This window comes from Entelurus aequoreus, linkage group LG03, assembly GCF_033978785.1.
Source record: "Entelurus aequoreus isolate RoL-2023_Sb linkage group LG03, RoL_Eaeq_v1.1, whole genome shotgun sequence".
In the NCBI taxonomy this organism is placed as follows: Eukaryota; Metazoa; Chordata; class Actinopteri; order Syngnathiformes; family Syngnathidae; genus Entelurus; species Entelurus aequoreus.
Genome location: NC_084733.1, coordinates 2,687,939 through 2,704,399, shown reverse-complemented (window position 1 = coordinate 2,704,399; position 16,461 = coordinate 2,687,939). Strand labels below are relative to the sequence as shown.

General features: G+C 38.1%; 1 protein-coding gene across 4 annotated transcripts in view; it reads left to right on the top strand.

The window, feature by feature from the left end:
• sptb (spectrin, beta, erythrocytic) overlaps nucleotides 1-16,461 on the top strand; it is a 118,319-nt gene that overhangs the window by 14,611 nt on the left and 87,247 nt on the right. For 3 of the 4 annotated variants that reach the window (XM_062040954.1, XM_062040953.1, XM_062040955.1), the window contains exon 2: nucleotides 143-329. In XM_062040954.1, the coding sequence (XP_061896938.1) occupies nucleotides 182-329 (148 nt within the window). In that variant the 5' untranslated portion in view covers nucleotides 143-181. Of the gene's footprint in view, nucleotides 1-142; nucleotides 330-4,250; nucleotides 4,901-16,461 lie in introns of those variants that run through there. The other variant, XM_062040952.1, reaches the window with a different exon arrangement.

Below are 16,461 nucleotides of genomic sequence, written 5' to 3'. Positions count from 1 at the left end.
CACAATGACACCTCTGATACACCCGATGTTTATTTTGGAGACATTCCATTCTTCCTCCCAAACCCCCCAGAACATGTTTTTTGTAAAGAAAAATCTTGACAAAATCCTCCACCGTAAAGTTTTTCCCCTCCGTTTCTTCCAGACGACGATCTTATTCCCGCCTGAGGCCGAGTCGGGCGCCATGACGTCCACCACAGACTTCGACAACGTGGAGATCACGCAGCAGTACAGTCGCGTCAACACTCGCTTCGACCTGCCCGACGAGGAGCTGGACAACGACAACAGCTCGGCCAGACTCTTCGAGCGCTCTCGGATCAAAGCCCTCGCAGGTTGGTGCAAAGATGCTCTATTACAGGGAGGTCTCACTCAGCCGGGGATGGCTCACACATTCCAGGGATGGTTGTTGGTGCAAAGATGGTCTATTAGAGGGAGGTCTCACTCACACATTCCAGGGATGGTTGTTGGTGCAAAGATGGTCTATTAGATGGAGGTCTCACTCACACATTCCAGGGATGGTTGTTGGTGCGTGACGGAGGCGGACAGCTGCACAAGTTTGCGGAATGTTTTTACATATCAGCTTTTAAAATAGATTGTTGGAATGGTGACGCTCATCCATCCATTTACTACCGCTTGTCCCTTTTGGGGTCAGGTGGGAAAATCACAGCAAGTCTTCTTTTTTTAAATTTTTATGACATCCAATAAAATTCTACGGAGCCCCTAAAAGGGACATGGGGGACTTTTTTTTAAAATAATTTTTTATAATTTTATTTTTTAGACATGTTTCTCGTGCGCACGAGAACGTTTTTATAAAGTTAGAAAACTTTTTTTTTTTTAAATGTATATATATTTTTTTTAGACATGTATCTCGTGCGCACGAGAATGTCTAAAAAAAAAATTATAATTTTTTAAATTTTTTTTATAACTTTATAAAGTTCCTCGTGCGTGTCTAAAAAAAATAAAAAGTAAAAAAATTTAAATTTTTTTTTAGACATGTATCTCATGCGCACGAGAAACATGTCTAAAAAAAAATATATATTAAAAAAATTTTTTTTTATAACCTTATAAAAAGTTTCTCGTGCGCACTAGAATGTCTAAAAAAAAAAATTATAATTTTATTTTTTATAACTTTATAAAAAGTTTCATGCGTGTTTAAAAAAAAAAAAAAAAAAAAAAAATTAAATTTTTTTTTAGACATGTATCTCGTGCGCACAAGAAACATGTCTAAAAAAATATATATATTAAAATTTTTATTTTATTTTTTATAACCTTAATAAAAAAGTTTCTCGTGCACACAAGATACATGTCTAAAAAAAAAAAAATTTATTTTTTATTTTTATAACTTTATAAAAAGTTTCTCGTGCGCAGGAGATACATGTCTTAAAATTTTTTAATTTTTTAATTTTTTATAACTTTATAAAAAGTTTCTCGTGCACACGAGATACATGTCTAAGAAAAAAAAATTATAATTTTAAAAAAATTTTTTTAATAACTTTATAAAAAGTTTCTCGTGCGCATGAGATACATGTCTAAAAAAAAAAAAAAAAAAAAAAAATTAATTTTTTTTTAGACATGTATCTCATGCGCACGAGAAACATGTCTAAAAAAATATATATATATATATTTTTAAAAAAAATTTAATTTTTTTATAACCTTATAAAAAGTTTCTCGTGCGCACTAGAATGTCTAAAAAAAATTATAATTGTATTTTTATTTTTTATAACTTTATAAAAAGTTTCTCATGCGTGTCTAAAAAAAATAAAAAATAAAATGTTTTACTTTTTTTTTTAGACATGTATCTCGTGCGCACAAGAAACATGTCTAAAAAAAATATATATATTAACTTTTTTTTTTTTTTTTTTATAACCTTATAAAGTTTCTCGTGCACACGAGATACATGTCTAAAAAAAAATAATTGTATTTTTATTTTTTATAACTTTATAAAAAGTTTCTCGTGCGCAGGAGATACATGTCTAAAAAAAAAAAAAGTTTTATTTTTTTTATAACTTTATAAAAAGTTTCTCGTGCGCACGAGACACATGTCTAAAAAAAAAAAAATTATATTTTTAATTTTTTTTTTATAACTTTATAAAAAGTTTCTCGTGCGCAGGAGATACATGTCTAAAAAAAATTTTACAAAAATAAAATTATAAAAAATAAATTTTCCCCTATGTCCCTTTAGAGGCTCAGTAAAATTTTGTCCTTACAGGGAAAATAACGCTCAGTTTTGAAGTATAAATTGAATCACATGTTCATTCTTGTTGGTATAGTTTGCAGCAGGGGTGTCCTAACTTTTTCCACCGAGGGCGACACACTAAAAAATCACAAGCATGCGGGGGCCGTTTTATTATTATTTATTTTTACAACCAATACAATATTTATTGTAATCGTTCAGTCTTCTAATGTTGTTGAATGTTAAAGGGTCTCAGTCATTAAAGTGTTAAACATAAGTTATTTACTCACATAAAGGTATATAACATTATTTCCAAACTTTGATGAACTTACAGCATACGAATAAAATCAAATATTAACCTGCAACAAACCCCATCAAACTGTATCGTGATATAAGCGTTTTATATCGCTCGATATTACAAACTATTTATGACCTATGGAAAATAAGGAGCAGGAGGGACATATATAACATTTTAATATTTTTATTTGACATGTAACCTTCCTCTGATTATATATAATCCCCGCAGCTATCGAGGCACAACGGGAAGGAAATGTCAACACAAGCATGGAAAACACTCAAATAATCAATATTCTAAAATCACATTGAACACTTAACAATTATCTCTTAGAAATAAAATAAGAAATGTTTAACAAAATGGAAGAAAATAGTGCAAAGTGTGAAAATGTAAACATAAAGAAACCGGAGAAGAACTATTTTCTGCAGGTTTAGTAGCAGGAAGTTAATTATGTTAGATCCACTATGGACTGGACTCTCACACTATTATGTTAGATCCACTATGGACGGGACTCTCACACTATTATGTTAGATCCACTATGGACTGGACTCTCACACTATTATGTTAGATCCACTATGGACGGGACTCTCACACTATTATGTTAGATCCACTATGGACTGGACTCTCACACTATTATGTTAGATCCACTATGGACTGGACTCTCACTATTATGTTAGATCCACTATGGACTGGACTCTCACTATTATGTTAGATCCACTATGGACTGGACTCTCACTATTATGTTAGATCCACTATGGACTGGACTCTCACTATTATGTTATATCCACTATGGACTGGACTCTCTCTATTATGTTAGATCCACTATGGACTGGACTCTCACTATTATGTTAGATCCACTATGGACTGGACTCTCTCTATTATGTTAGATCCACTATGGACTGGACTCTCTCTATTATGTTAGATCCACTATGGACTGGACTCTCACACTATTATGTTAGATCCACTATGGACTGGACTCTCACACTATTATGTTAGATCCACTATGGAGTGGACTCTCACTATTATGTTAGATCCACTATGGACTGGACTCTCACACTATTATGTTAGATCCACTATGGACTGGACTCTCACTATTATGTTAGATCCACTATGGACTGGACTCTCACACTATTATGTTAGATCCACTATGGACTGGACTCTCACACTATTATGTTAGATCCACTATGGACTGGACTCTCACACTATTATGTTAGATCCACTATGGACTGGACTCTCACTATTATGTTAGATCCACTATGGACTGGACTCTCACACTATTATGTTAGATCCACTATGGACTGGACTCTCACTATTATGTTAGATCCACTATGGACTGGACTCTCACTATTATGTTAGATCCACTATGGACTGGACTCTCACTATTATGTTAGATCCACTATGGAGTGGACTCTCACTATTATGTTAGATCCACTATGGACTGGACTCTCACTATTATGTTGGATCCACTCTGGACTGGACTCTCACACTATTATGTTAGATCCACTATGGACTGCACTCTCACACTATTATGTTAGATCCACTTGACATCCAGTGCACATCTGCGGTCCCCTCCAAGGTTTGTCATTGTGCTTATTGGGTTGACTTTTTCCTTGCCCTGATGTGGGATCTGAGCCGAGGATGTGGTTGTGGCTTGTGCAGCCCTTTGAGACACTGGTGATTTAGGGCTATATAAGTCAACATTGATTGACCTACCTACCTAAAACGTGTTGCAGGCTGCTAAGAAGCCTGAGCGTGGCGGCATCATCACACCAGCGGGAGCGGAGAGGAGGAGAGTGGGCGGGGGTGGGACTACCAGGAGCAGGCACCAGGAAGGAGGCAGGGGGAAGGAGGGCAGCGCGCGGCAGGAAGCGGAGGAGAGAAGAGCCTCTCCGGTCGTGTTCGTCTCTCCGGGGTTCGGCGCTAGAAGATGAGCAGCCCGTGTCTGCTGAGGACCCCCATCAGCCAGCCCCGCCTCAGGGAGGTCAGGATCAGCCTGAAGTCCGGCACCAGGGAAAACACGCCCAGGATCCAGGATGTCGGCAGTCGGGATTACCCCGCCGCGGACAAGCAGAGCCCGGCGAGGCTCGGCGTGAGCGCCGCCCGCAGCAGGAGCACACCGCCGGTGCACCGCGCCGTCAGACATGAGCCCAAGAAGCCCCCGCGCGGCGGCGGGAAGCGGCAGGAACATCACCCGGAGAAGAACGGCGCTCTCCCGCTTCAAGTGCCGCTCTCGCTACCGGGGATATCACCCGTCTCCTCGCTGTCGTCGTTGTCCACGCGCACACCTGGACGTCAGCGCCACCCATCCCCCTCCTCCACCACCTCTTCCTCGTCCACTTCCGCCCGGAGTATGAAAAGGGCGCGCTGGCTGAGCAGCAGCGCCTCCAACATTTACTTCAACTCCATCCTGGATGGACGCTTCAGGCAACTGCAAGGTACGCTCTCCTGGCTCCTAGGGGCCACACGTCACCCTCCTGGCTCCTAGGGGCCACACGTCACCCTCCTGGCTCCTAGGGGCCACACGTCACCCTCCGAACTCTGCCTCCTCCTCCCGCGCCTCGGTGTCTTGTGTTGGCTGACTTGACGCTAAATTATTCACGGCCTGAACACCCTAAAAAAAAAAAAAAGGTCGCCATGTTTTTTTTTTTCTCCAAAAAGCTGCACTTTTTTTGTTTCCCGGCGGACTTTTATTAGCCAATTACAGACTTTGTTGTTACTCCGCGTCTTTGTTAGCTTGCAGGATGCTAACATGTAGCAGTGCTTTGACGAGTAACATAGCAGGGAACAAAATCAATCACTTAACTGCAGGCGTGTCCAAAGTGCGGCCCCGGGGGCCATTTGGGGCCCGCGGCTCAATCCTTAGCATTTTAATATTAGCATGCTAGTTCAACGTACACACCTCAGCGTCAAATATTGTTTTTACTTGACAAATGGTACCTGTTAGCATGCTAACGTTAGTATGCTAGATTTGTTAGCATGCAGGATGCGTCAAATTTTACTTGACAAAAAAATGGTACCTGTTAGCATGCTAACGTTAGCATGCTAGATTTGTTAGCATGCAGGATGCGTCAAATTTTACTTGACAAAAAATGGTACCTGTTAGCATGCTAAAAAAAATGGTACCTTCTTAGCATGCTAACGTTACTATGCTAGATTTGTTAGCTTGCTGGATGCGTCAAATTTTACTTGACAAAAAAATGGTACCTGTTAGCATGCTAACGTTAGCATGCTAGATTTGTTAGCTTGCAGGATGCGTCAAATTTTACTTGACAAAAAAATGGTACCTGTTATGCTAACGTTAGCATGCTAGATTTTTTAGCATGCAGGATGCGTCAAATTTTACTTGACAAAAAAATGGTACCTGTTAGCATGCTAACGTGACTATGCTAGATTTGTTAGCTTGCTGGATGCGTCAAATTTTACTTGACAAAAAAATGGTACCTGTTAGCATGCTAACGTTAGCATGCTAGATTTGTTAGCATGCAGGATGCGTCAAATTTTACTTGACAAAAAATGGTACCTTCTTAGCATGCTAACGTTAGTATGCTAGATTTGTTAGCATGCAGGATGCGTCAAATTTTACTTGACAAAAAATGGTACCTGTTAGCATGCTAAAGTTAGCATGCTAGATTTGTTAGCTTGCAGGATGCGTCAAATTTTACTTGACAAAAAATGGTACCTGTTAGCATGCTAACGTTACTATGCTAGATTTGTTAGTTTGCAGGATGCGTCAAATTTTACTTGACAAAAAATGGTACCTGTTAGCATGCTAACGGTAGCATGCTAGATTTGTTAGCATGCAGGATGCGTCAAATTTTACTTGACAAAAAAATGGTACCTGTTAGCATGCTAACGTTAGTATGCTAGATTTGTTAGCATGCAGGATGCGTCAAATTTTACTTGACAAAAATTGGTACCTGTTAGCATGCTAACGTTACTATGCTAGTTTTTGTTAGCTTGCAGGATGCGTCAAATTTTACTTGACAAAAAATGGTACCTGTTAGCCTGCTAACGGTAGCATGCTAGTTTTGTTAGCTTGCAGGATGCTAACATGAAGCAGTGCTTTGACGAGGAACATAGCAGGGAACAAAATCATGAACTTCAATCACTTAACTGCAGGTGTGTCCGAAGTGCGGCTTGGGGGCCATTTGGGGTCCGCAGCTAATTTTCTAACATCCCGTGGCCCAATCCTTAGCATTCTGATATTAGCATGCTAGCTTTTTTGCTGTATTTTTGAGGTACACACCTCAGCGTCAAATATTTTTTTACTTGACAAATGGTACCTGGTAGCATGCTAACGGTAGCATGCTAGTTTTGTTAGCTTGCAGGATGCTAACATGGAGCAGTGCTTTGACGAGGAACATAGCAGGGAACAAAATCATGAACTTCAATCACTTAACTGCAGGTGTGTCCGAAATGTGCGGCTCGGGGGCCATTTGGGGTCCGCAGCTAATTTTCTAACATCCCGTGGCCCAATCCTTAGCATTCTGATATTAGCATGCTAGCTTTTTTGCTGTATTTTTGAGGTACACACCTCAGCGTCAAATATTTTTTTACTTGACAAATGGTACCTGGTAGCATGCTAGTTTTGTTAGCTTGCAGGATGCTAACATGGAGCAGTGCTTTGACGAGGAACATAGCAGGGAACAAAATCATGAACTTCGATCACTTACGGCAGGGGTGTCGAAAGTGCGGCCCCGGGGGCCATTTGGGGCCTGCAGTTAATTTTCCAGCGGCCCAATCCTTAGCATTCTGATATTAGCATTCTAGCTTTTTTGCTGTATTTTTGAGGTACACACCTCAGCGTCAAATATTTTTTATACTTGACAAAAAATGGTTCCTTTATGCTTGATTTTTTTTAGCTGATTTTCTAGTCATATCTTGGTACTTGATGCATGCTAACGTTAGCATGCTACCACTTTAAACACATTTTTCAGATACACACCTCAGAGCAGGGGTGGGCAATTAATTTTCACCGGGGGCCGCATGAGCAACACGAGCACTGCTGGAGGGCCACACCGACAATATTTCTATTAAATTTTGCTCAAATTATTTTTGATATACCGTAAGATAAATAATAACAATAATAATAATAATTTCATTTAACCTAACTTAACTTTATACAAAAGCAGATTGCTTTTGATGGTTTTATTTTGAACACTGTCTTACACAACACTTCCTGATGTATAATACAATGCAAAAATGTCCATTTCTGTCACTTTATCCTGCATCCTCTTTAAAAGTCCAACATTTTTCCCCGTCAGATTTGGACAACCATCTGTTGTCACACCTGCCAGCTTGTTCCATTTCAGTCCTAACATGTCCAAACACGCATTTACCTATGTGAACAAGTCATTCATTACCTGTGGTTGTCTCTTGAATTGACTGCATGGCTGCCAGCTACTCCGTGATTTGAAAGTCTGCAGTTATCCCACGTAAGAAGATGAGCAGCTGGGCGGTGTCACGTACATCGCGGCTCTCATCCAAAGCCAGCGAAAAACAGTCAAAGTCGGCCGTTCTGTTCTTCAACCGAAGCTCCAAGTTTCCAGCGATGGTCTCAACCCGCCTCGTTACAGTGCGTCGGGAGAGTGACACGTTCTCAAATGCGCCCCTCTTCTCCGGGCATATCAGCGCAACAGAGTCCGATAAGCACTCCTTAATAAACTCTCCGTCAGAAAACGCCTTACTTTTTCTGGCGATTTTGTGAGAAATGACGAAACTTGTCCTGACGACTGCATCTCTGGGGGTGTGACATTTGGCAAAAAGTCATTGTTGGGTTTGCAGTTTTACCATCAACGCATCAGCCTCCCTTGCGCGCTCTTCATCAGACAGATTCCGGTATTTTTCCTGGTGCTTCGTGGTGTAGTGGCGATTCAAATGATATTCTTTAAACACAGCAACGTGTGTACCACAAATTAAGCACACGGCTTTACCTTTCATTTCTGCAAAGAAATACTTGGTAGTCCATGTCTTGTTGAAAACACGCCATTCCTCATCAACTTTTCTCTTTTTAGCGTCTCGGGGATAACCGGGCATCACTTGTCGCTGTGCACCTTCACTCACAGGTTACACCCGGACATACGCCCATAAATAACACTTTTCAAAATAAAAGCAGCACAGTTGTATTGCACGCACGACATAGATACTTTTTTAAATTTATTTTGTAATTTGTGATTGCTGCTGTTCACAATCGCGCACGAGCATACGTCCACACGGAAGTAATACAAACAACGCTTTTCAAAACAAAAGCAGCACCGTTGTATTGCACACTCGACATAGATACTTTTTTAAATGTATTTTGTAATTTATGATTGGCCGGACAGGGACGCACGCACAAAGGGCCGGATGTGGCCCGCGGGCCCCTTAATGTCCAGGTCTGCCTCAGAGTAACACATTTATGTACCCGACGCATGTTATAGCAAGCATTTTAGCACGCTAACATTAGCATCTTAGCTATTTTAGCTGATTTAGCCGGTACGGCTGTTTGATTGTAACGTGCATCACAGCTGTAGTTGTTATTGACCCTATGTAGCACACACGTAGTAAATCACAAACATAAAAGTAGGGTAAACAACAAAGCCGCCAAACTGAAGGTGATCTATTGCTTGGTATCGTGTTTGTCGCCCAATTGCACGCTAATGCTAGGTCCACACCAACGGCGCTTTAAAGCGGCATGCAAAGCGGCATGCAAAGCGGCGTTAATGCGTAACAAAGCGTGATTAAAGCGTGAGGGTCCTAATGGATCGAGGGAAAGCTTGTAGTGAAGCGGGACATGCGGCAAGTTCGCCAACATTTTTTTAAACGGTTTTAAAAAATTATGCGCTCTGTCAAGAATGGAATAATGCGCCGAGAGCGTATCAAAGCGTGAAAAAGCTCAGCAAAACTTGACTAAAAGCGTAGGAAACCTCAGTGACTTTATGGACACCCCGCCATCACCACTGCAGGGATAAACACTGTGCCATCATCTCCTGTGAAGCGTGATTACCAGTTCATTCTCATTTGCATCATTGCCTTTTTTATATTGCTGTTTGATGTTGCAGTTTGACAATACTGTCTGTCATTTTTCTTTCTGAAAATGTTAATAATAAAGAGAATATGTTACGTTGAAAAGAAATGCCTTTGAATATTTTCAACTAGCATAATAAATAAAAGATAGATATTTATTAAGATGGCAAAAACAATGGAAATGAAGATATAAAACATAATATAACGGAAAAAAAAGAGAAATTGAAAAAATTAATTAATACAAAAAATGTGTGGATAATTGCCTTTGATTATTTTCAACTATCATACTAAATAAAAGATGGATATTTATTAAGATGACAAAAATAATAGAAATGAAGATATAAAACATAATATAACGGAAAAAAAAGAGAAATTGAAAAAAGAAATTAATATAAAAAATGTGTGGGTAATTGCCTTTGATTATTTTCAACTAGCATAATAAATAAAAGATAGATATTTATTAAGATGACAAAAACAATAGAAATGAAGATACAAAACATAATATAACGGAAAAAAAAGAGAAATTGAAAAAATAAATTAATATAAAAAATGTGTGGATAATTGCCTTTGATTATTTTCAACTATCATACTAAATAAAAGATAGATATTTATTAAGATGACAAAAATAATAGAAATGAAGATATAAAACATAATATAACGGAAAAAAAGAGAAATTGAAAAAAGAAATTAATATAAAAAATGTGTGGATAATTGCCTTTGATTATTTTCACCTAGCATAATAAATAAAATATAGATATTTATTAAGATGACAAAAATAATAGAAATGAAGATATAAAACATAATATAACGGAAAAAAAAGATAAATTGAAAAAATATATTAATATAAAAAATGTGTGGGTAATTGCCTTTGATTATTTTCAACTATCATACTAAATAAAAGATATTTATTAAGATGACAAAAATAATAGAAATGAAGATATAAAACATAATATAACGGAAAAAAAAGAGAAATTGAAAAAATAAATTAATATAAAAAATGTGTGGATAATTGCCTTTGAATATTTTCAACTAGCATAATAAATAAAAGATAGATATTTATTAAGATGACAAAAATAATAGAAATGAAGATATAAAACATAATATAACGGAAAAAAAAAAAATTGAAAAAATAAATTAATATAAAAAATGTGTGGATAATTGCCTTTGATTATTTTCAACTAGCATAATAAATAAAAGATAGATATTTATTAAGATGACAAAAACAATAGAAATGAAGATATAAAACATAAGATAACGGGAAAAAAAAGAGAAATTGAAAAAATAAATTAATATAAAAAATGTGTGGATAATTGCCTTTGATTATTTTCAACTATCATACTAAATAAAAGATATTTATTAAGATGACAAAAATAATAGAAATGAAGATATAAAACATAATATAACGGAAAAAAAAGAAAAATTTAAAAAATAAATTAATATAAAAAATGTGTGGATAATTGCCTTTGATTATTTTCAACTAGCATAATAAATAAAAGATAGATATTTATTAAGATGACAAAAACAATAGAAATGAAGATATAAAACATAAGATAACGGGAAAAAAAAGAGAAATTGAAAAAATAAATTAATATAAAAAATGTGTGGATAATTGCCTTTGATTATTTTCAACTATCATACTAAATAAAAGATATTTATTAAGATGACAAAAATAATAGAAATGAAGATATAAAACATAATATAACGGAAAAAAAAGAAAAATTTAAAAAATAAATTAATATAAAAAATGTGTGGATAATTGCCTTTGAATATTTTCAACTAGCATAATAAATAAAAGATAGATATTTATTAAGATGACAAAAATAATAGAAATGAAGATATAAAACATAATATAACGGAAAAAATTGAAAGTGAAAAAATAAATATATATAAAAATGTGTGGAAAACAGTATACTGAGTTTTTGACATTTTTGTTTTGTTTTTGTTGTAACAATGCACAACAGAGCCTGATAATCGTGTCAGAGCCTGATTTAAAGCGTCAGGATCTTATCAAAGCATAATAATGTTCAATAAAGCGTAATAAAACTCATCAAATCGTGATTTAAAGCTTATCAAAGCGGGAGGAACGGTAACAAAGTGGCAACTAATTCGTATCAGAGGGTATCAGAGCATAACATTACTTCGGAGATCGGGATATTTGTGGAAAAATTGACAAAAATGACGGCGCTTTGCTCGCCGCTTTAAAGCGCGGCAAGCGCCGTTGGTGTGAACCAGGCATTACTTATATTCAATTGAATAGACTGCAAAGACAAGATATTTCATGTTCACACTGAGAAAATGTTTTGCAAATAATCATGAACTTAGAATTTAATGGCAGCAACACATTGCAAAAAAGTTGTCAGAGGGGCATTTTTACCAGTGTGTTACATGGCCTTTCCTTTTAACAACACTCAGTAAAGGTTTGGGAAGTGAGGAGACACATTTTTGAAGTGGAATTCTTTCCCATTCTTGCTTGATGTACAGCTTAAGTTGTTCAACAGTCTGTGGTCTCCGTTGTGCTATTTTATGCTTCATAGGGACAAGAGGTAGAAAATGGATGGATAAAGTGCCACACATTTTCAATGGGAGACAGGTCTGGACTACAGGCAGGCCAGTCTAGTACCCACACACTCTTTTAGTACGAAGCCACGCTTGGCATTGTCTTGCTGAAATAAGCAGGGGCGTCCATGATAACAACATATGTTGCTCCAAAAGCTGTATGTACCTTTCAGCATTAATGGTGCCTTCACAGATGTGTAAGTTACCCATGTCTTGGCCACTAATACACCCCCATACCATCACACATGCTGACTTTTACACTTTCACCCTAGAACAATCCAAATGGTTCTTTTCCTCTTTGTTCCAGAGGACATGACATCCACAGTTTCCACAAACAATTTGAAATGTGGACTCGTCAGGACCACAGAACACTTTCCCACTTTGCATCAGTCCGTCTTAGATGAGCTCGGGCCCAGCGAATTGATTGATTGATTGATTGATTGAGACTTTTATTAGTAGGTTGCACAGTGAAGTACATATTCCGTACAATTGACCACTAAATGGTAACACCCCAATAAGTTTTTCAACTTGTTTAAGTCGGTGTCCACTTAAATTGATTCATGATACAGATATATACTATCAGATATACTATCATCATAATACAGTCATCACACAAGATAATCACATTGAATTATTTACATTATTTACAATCAGGAGTGTGGAGGGGGGGTGGGGTGGGGGGGGTGGGGATATGGACATCAAGTAGTGGACAGAGAGAGAGAGAGAGAGAGGAGAGAGAGAGAGAGAGAGAGAGAGAGAGAGAGAGAGAGAGAGAGAGAGAGAGAGAGAGAGAAGAGAGAGAGAGAGAGAGAGAGAGAGAGAGAGAGAGAGAGAGAGAGAGAGAGAGAGAGAGAGAGAGAGAGAGAGAGAGAGAGAGAGAGAGAGAGAGAGAGAGAGAGAGATCAGAAGGCATAAGAAAAAGACATGCATTCCACATTGATGTGGCATAGAAAGAGAATGAGTTAAGACCTTTGTTAGTTCGGAATCTGGGTTTAACGTGGTTAGTGGAGCTCCCCCTGGTGTTGTGGTTATGGCGGTCATTTACGCTAAGGAAGTACTTTGACATGTACTTCGTTATCAGGGAGGTGTAGTGGATTTTATAGACCAGGCTCAGTGCAAGTTGTTTAACTCTGTCCTCCACCTTGAGCCAGCCCACTTTAGAGAAGTGGGTGGGATCTGGGGTGGAGGTCTAGAAGTAACCTGACTAGCTTGTTCTGAGATGTTTAGATTTGAGGGTTTTGGAGGTGCTAGGGTACCAGGAGGTGCATGCGTAATGGAAAAAGGGTTGAACGAGAGTTCCCGCCAGAATCCTCAAGGTGCTTTTGTTGACCAGAGAGGAGATTCTGTAGAGAAATCTCGTTCGTTGGTGAACCTTTCTGATTACCTTGGTTGCCATTTTATCACAGGAAAGGTTAGCCTCTAGAATGGAACCTAGGTAGGTGACCTCATCTTTCCTGGTGATGACACTGTCACCAGGAAAGATGAGGTCACCTACCTAGGCCAGCGGGGTTTCTGAGTGTTGTTGATAAATGGCTTTGGCTTGGCATAGTAGTTTAACTTGCACTTACAGATGTAGCGACCAACTGTAGTTACTGACAGTGGTTTTTCTGAAGTGTTCCTGAGCCCGCTTTTTGTTGCAGTGCCGCCTGAGGGATCGAAGGTCACGTTGGTTTTCATCGTTGCCGCTTTCGTGCAGTGATTTCTCCACATTCTCTCAACCTTTTGATGATATCACGGAGCGTAGATGGTGAAATCCCTAAATTCCTTCTTGAGAAATGTTGTTCTTCAACAATTTGCTCAGGCATTTGTTAACAAGTGGTGACCCTCGCCCCCGTCCTTGTTTGTGAACGACTGAGCATTTCCCGGAAGCTGCTTTTACACCCAATCATGGCGCCCACCTGTTCCCAATTAGCCTGCACACCTGTGGGATGTTCCAAATAAGTCTTTGATGAGCATTCCCTCAGCTTTCTCACTCTTTCTTGCCACTTATGCCAGCTTTTTTGAAACATGTCGCAGGCATCAAACTCCAAATGAGCTAATATTTGCAAAAAAAAATAAAGTTTCCCAGTTTGAGCGTTAAATATCTTGTCTTTGCAGTCTATTCAATTGAATATATTTGTTGTATTCTCTTTTTGTTTACCTTTTACACAACGTGGCAACTTCACCGGGTTTGGGGTTTTGTATAAGGGAGGCGGTCGGAGGAGTTTCTTGCAGACACGACTGCTTAGTTTGTTTGAGTTGGAGTCCGACACGAGCTGACGCCGACAAAAACAACCCAGAAAAAAGTATTAAACGTGAACGAGCACATAAGAAGAGAACAGGGAAAATCCATCAGCGTGAATAATTCATCCTGGCCGCCTTTCGCCCGAGTCGGAGTGAATAAGTCAAAGAAACAGACGAGTGTTTAGTCGCTCTTCTACTGATACGAGGGGGTCGGAGGTCATCCCACGCCGCTGTCGTCCAGACCGTGAAAACCTCTCAAGAAAAACACAAAAAACCCACTAATGTATGTTTTTACAGCAGCAGCTGTAATGTTGTGTGAATAATTCAGCATTTGCATCAAAAATTAAGTGTTGGTTTTTTTTCTGAGGGATTTTTTTTCCGTCAGCACTGCACCTTGTTTACGTCCTAGCAGCGAGCTAACTCTCAAACCTTGCACTTTTATTCCGTAGCTAAAACAAAAGTAGTGTTGTTTTCCTTTTAGCAGGGGAAGCCATTTTAAACCAGCTTGTTAAAAACACCTAGCATACGTCGTTGAACAATTACAATGATGACGTCATTGAATAATTCACATAATTATTACATCATTGAATGGTTACAGCAATTAGGCTTTCTGGGTGTTGTTGATAAACGGCTGTGGCTTGGCATAGTAGAGTTTTAACTTGCACTTACAGATGTAGCGACCAACTGTAGTTACTCACGGTGGTTTTCTGAAGTGTTCCTGAGCCCATGTGGTGATATCCTTTACTCGCTGATGTCGCTTTTTGATGCAGTGCCGCCTGAGGGATCCACGGTGTGTAATATCATGGCTTACCTGCAGTGATTTCCCCAGGTTCTCTGAACCTTCTGATGATATTACAGTCTGTAGATGGTGAAATCCTTAAATTGGAATTAGTCGAGCAGACGTTCGAGGACAGACATGCTAACGTTAGCTTCCGTTGTTGTTGCAAGTACATTTACTACTTTTGATGACTCAGCTCTTTGGTAATGGAGAGTTTTATAGCTGACTATCTTCTTTTAGTTTGGGAATAAGTGGAGCAGACGTGATGTAATGAAATCACAGACCAAATGGGATCCTCATTATTGATTTAAGAAGGCTCACATTCCGCCTTCTTTGTCGTTTGGTTGCACGCGAGCGTCTTAGCGAGGCTTTGATCAACTTTGTTTAAATATTTCCCAACCTTTGTTTGCTCTAAATGTGCTCTGTCTATTACATTAAGTGTCCACGTCAGCAAAACTAAACAACAATGGAATATGCTGTACATCGGTGGTGTCCGAAGTGCGGCCCGCTAATTTTCTAACGGCACAATCATTAGCATGCTAGCTTTATTTTTGCTAATTTTGCAGGTATAAACCTCAGCATCAAATATTCTGTTACTTGACAAATCATAGCTGTTAGCATGCTAGCTTCTTTTTTGTAGGTATACCCTTCAGTCATATTTTAGTACTTGATGCATGCTAATGTTAGCATGATAGCATTTTATTTTTTCATATTTTGCAGGAATTAACCTCAACATCACATATTTTGTTACTTGACAAATCATACCTGTTAGCGTGCTTTAAGCTAATTTTGTAGGTATACCCTTCAGTCACATTTTAGTACTTGATGCATGCTAATGTTAGCATGATAGCAATTTTTTTGAAAATTTCTCAGGTATTAACGTCAGCATCACATATTTAGTTACTTGACAAATCCTACCTGTTAGCGTGCTTTAAGCTAATTTTGTAGGTATACTCTTAAGTCATATTTTAGTACTTGATGCATGCTAATGTTAGCATGATGGCATTTTTTTGACAATTTCTCAGGTATTAACGTCAGCATCACATATTTAGTTACTTGACAAATCATACCTGTTAGCATACTTTAAGCTAATTTTGTAGGTATACCCTTCAGTCATATTTTAGTACTTGATGCATGCTAATGTTAGCATGATAGCTTTTTTTTTGAAAATTTCTCAGGTATTAACGTCAGCATCACATATTTAGTTACTTGACAAATCATACCTGTTAGCATACTTTAAGCTAATTTTGTAGGTATACTCTTCAGTCATATTTTAGTACTTGATGCATGCTAATTTTAGCATGATAGCATTTATTTTTTCAAATTTTGCAGGTATAAACCTCAGCATCAAATATTCTGTTACTTGACAAATCATAGCTGTTAGCATGCTAGCTTCTTTTTTGTAGGTATACCCTTCAGTCATATTTTAGTACT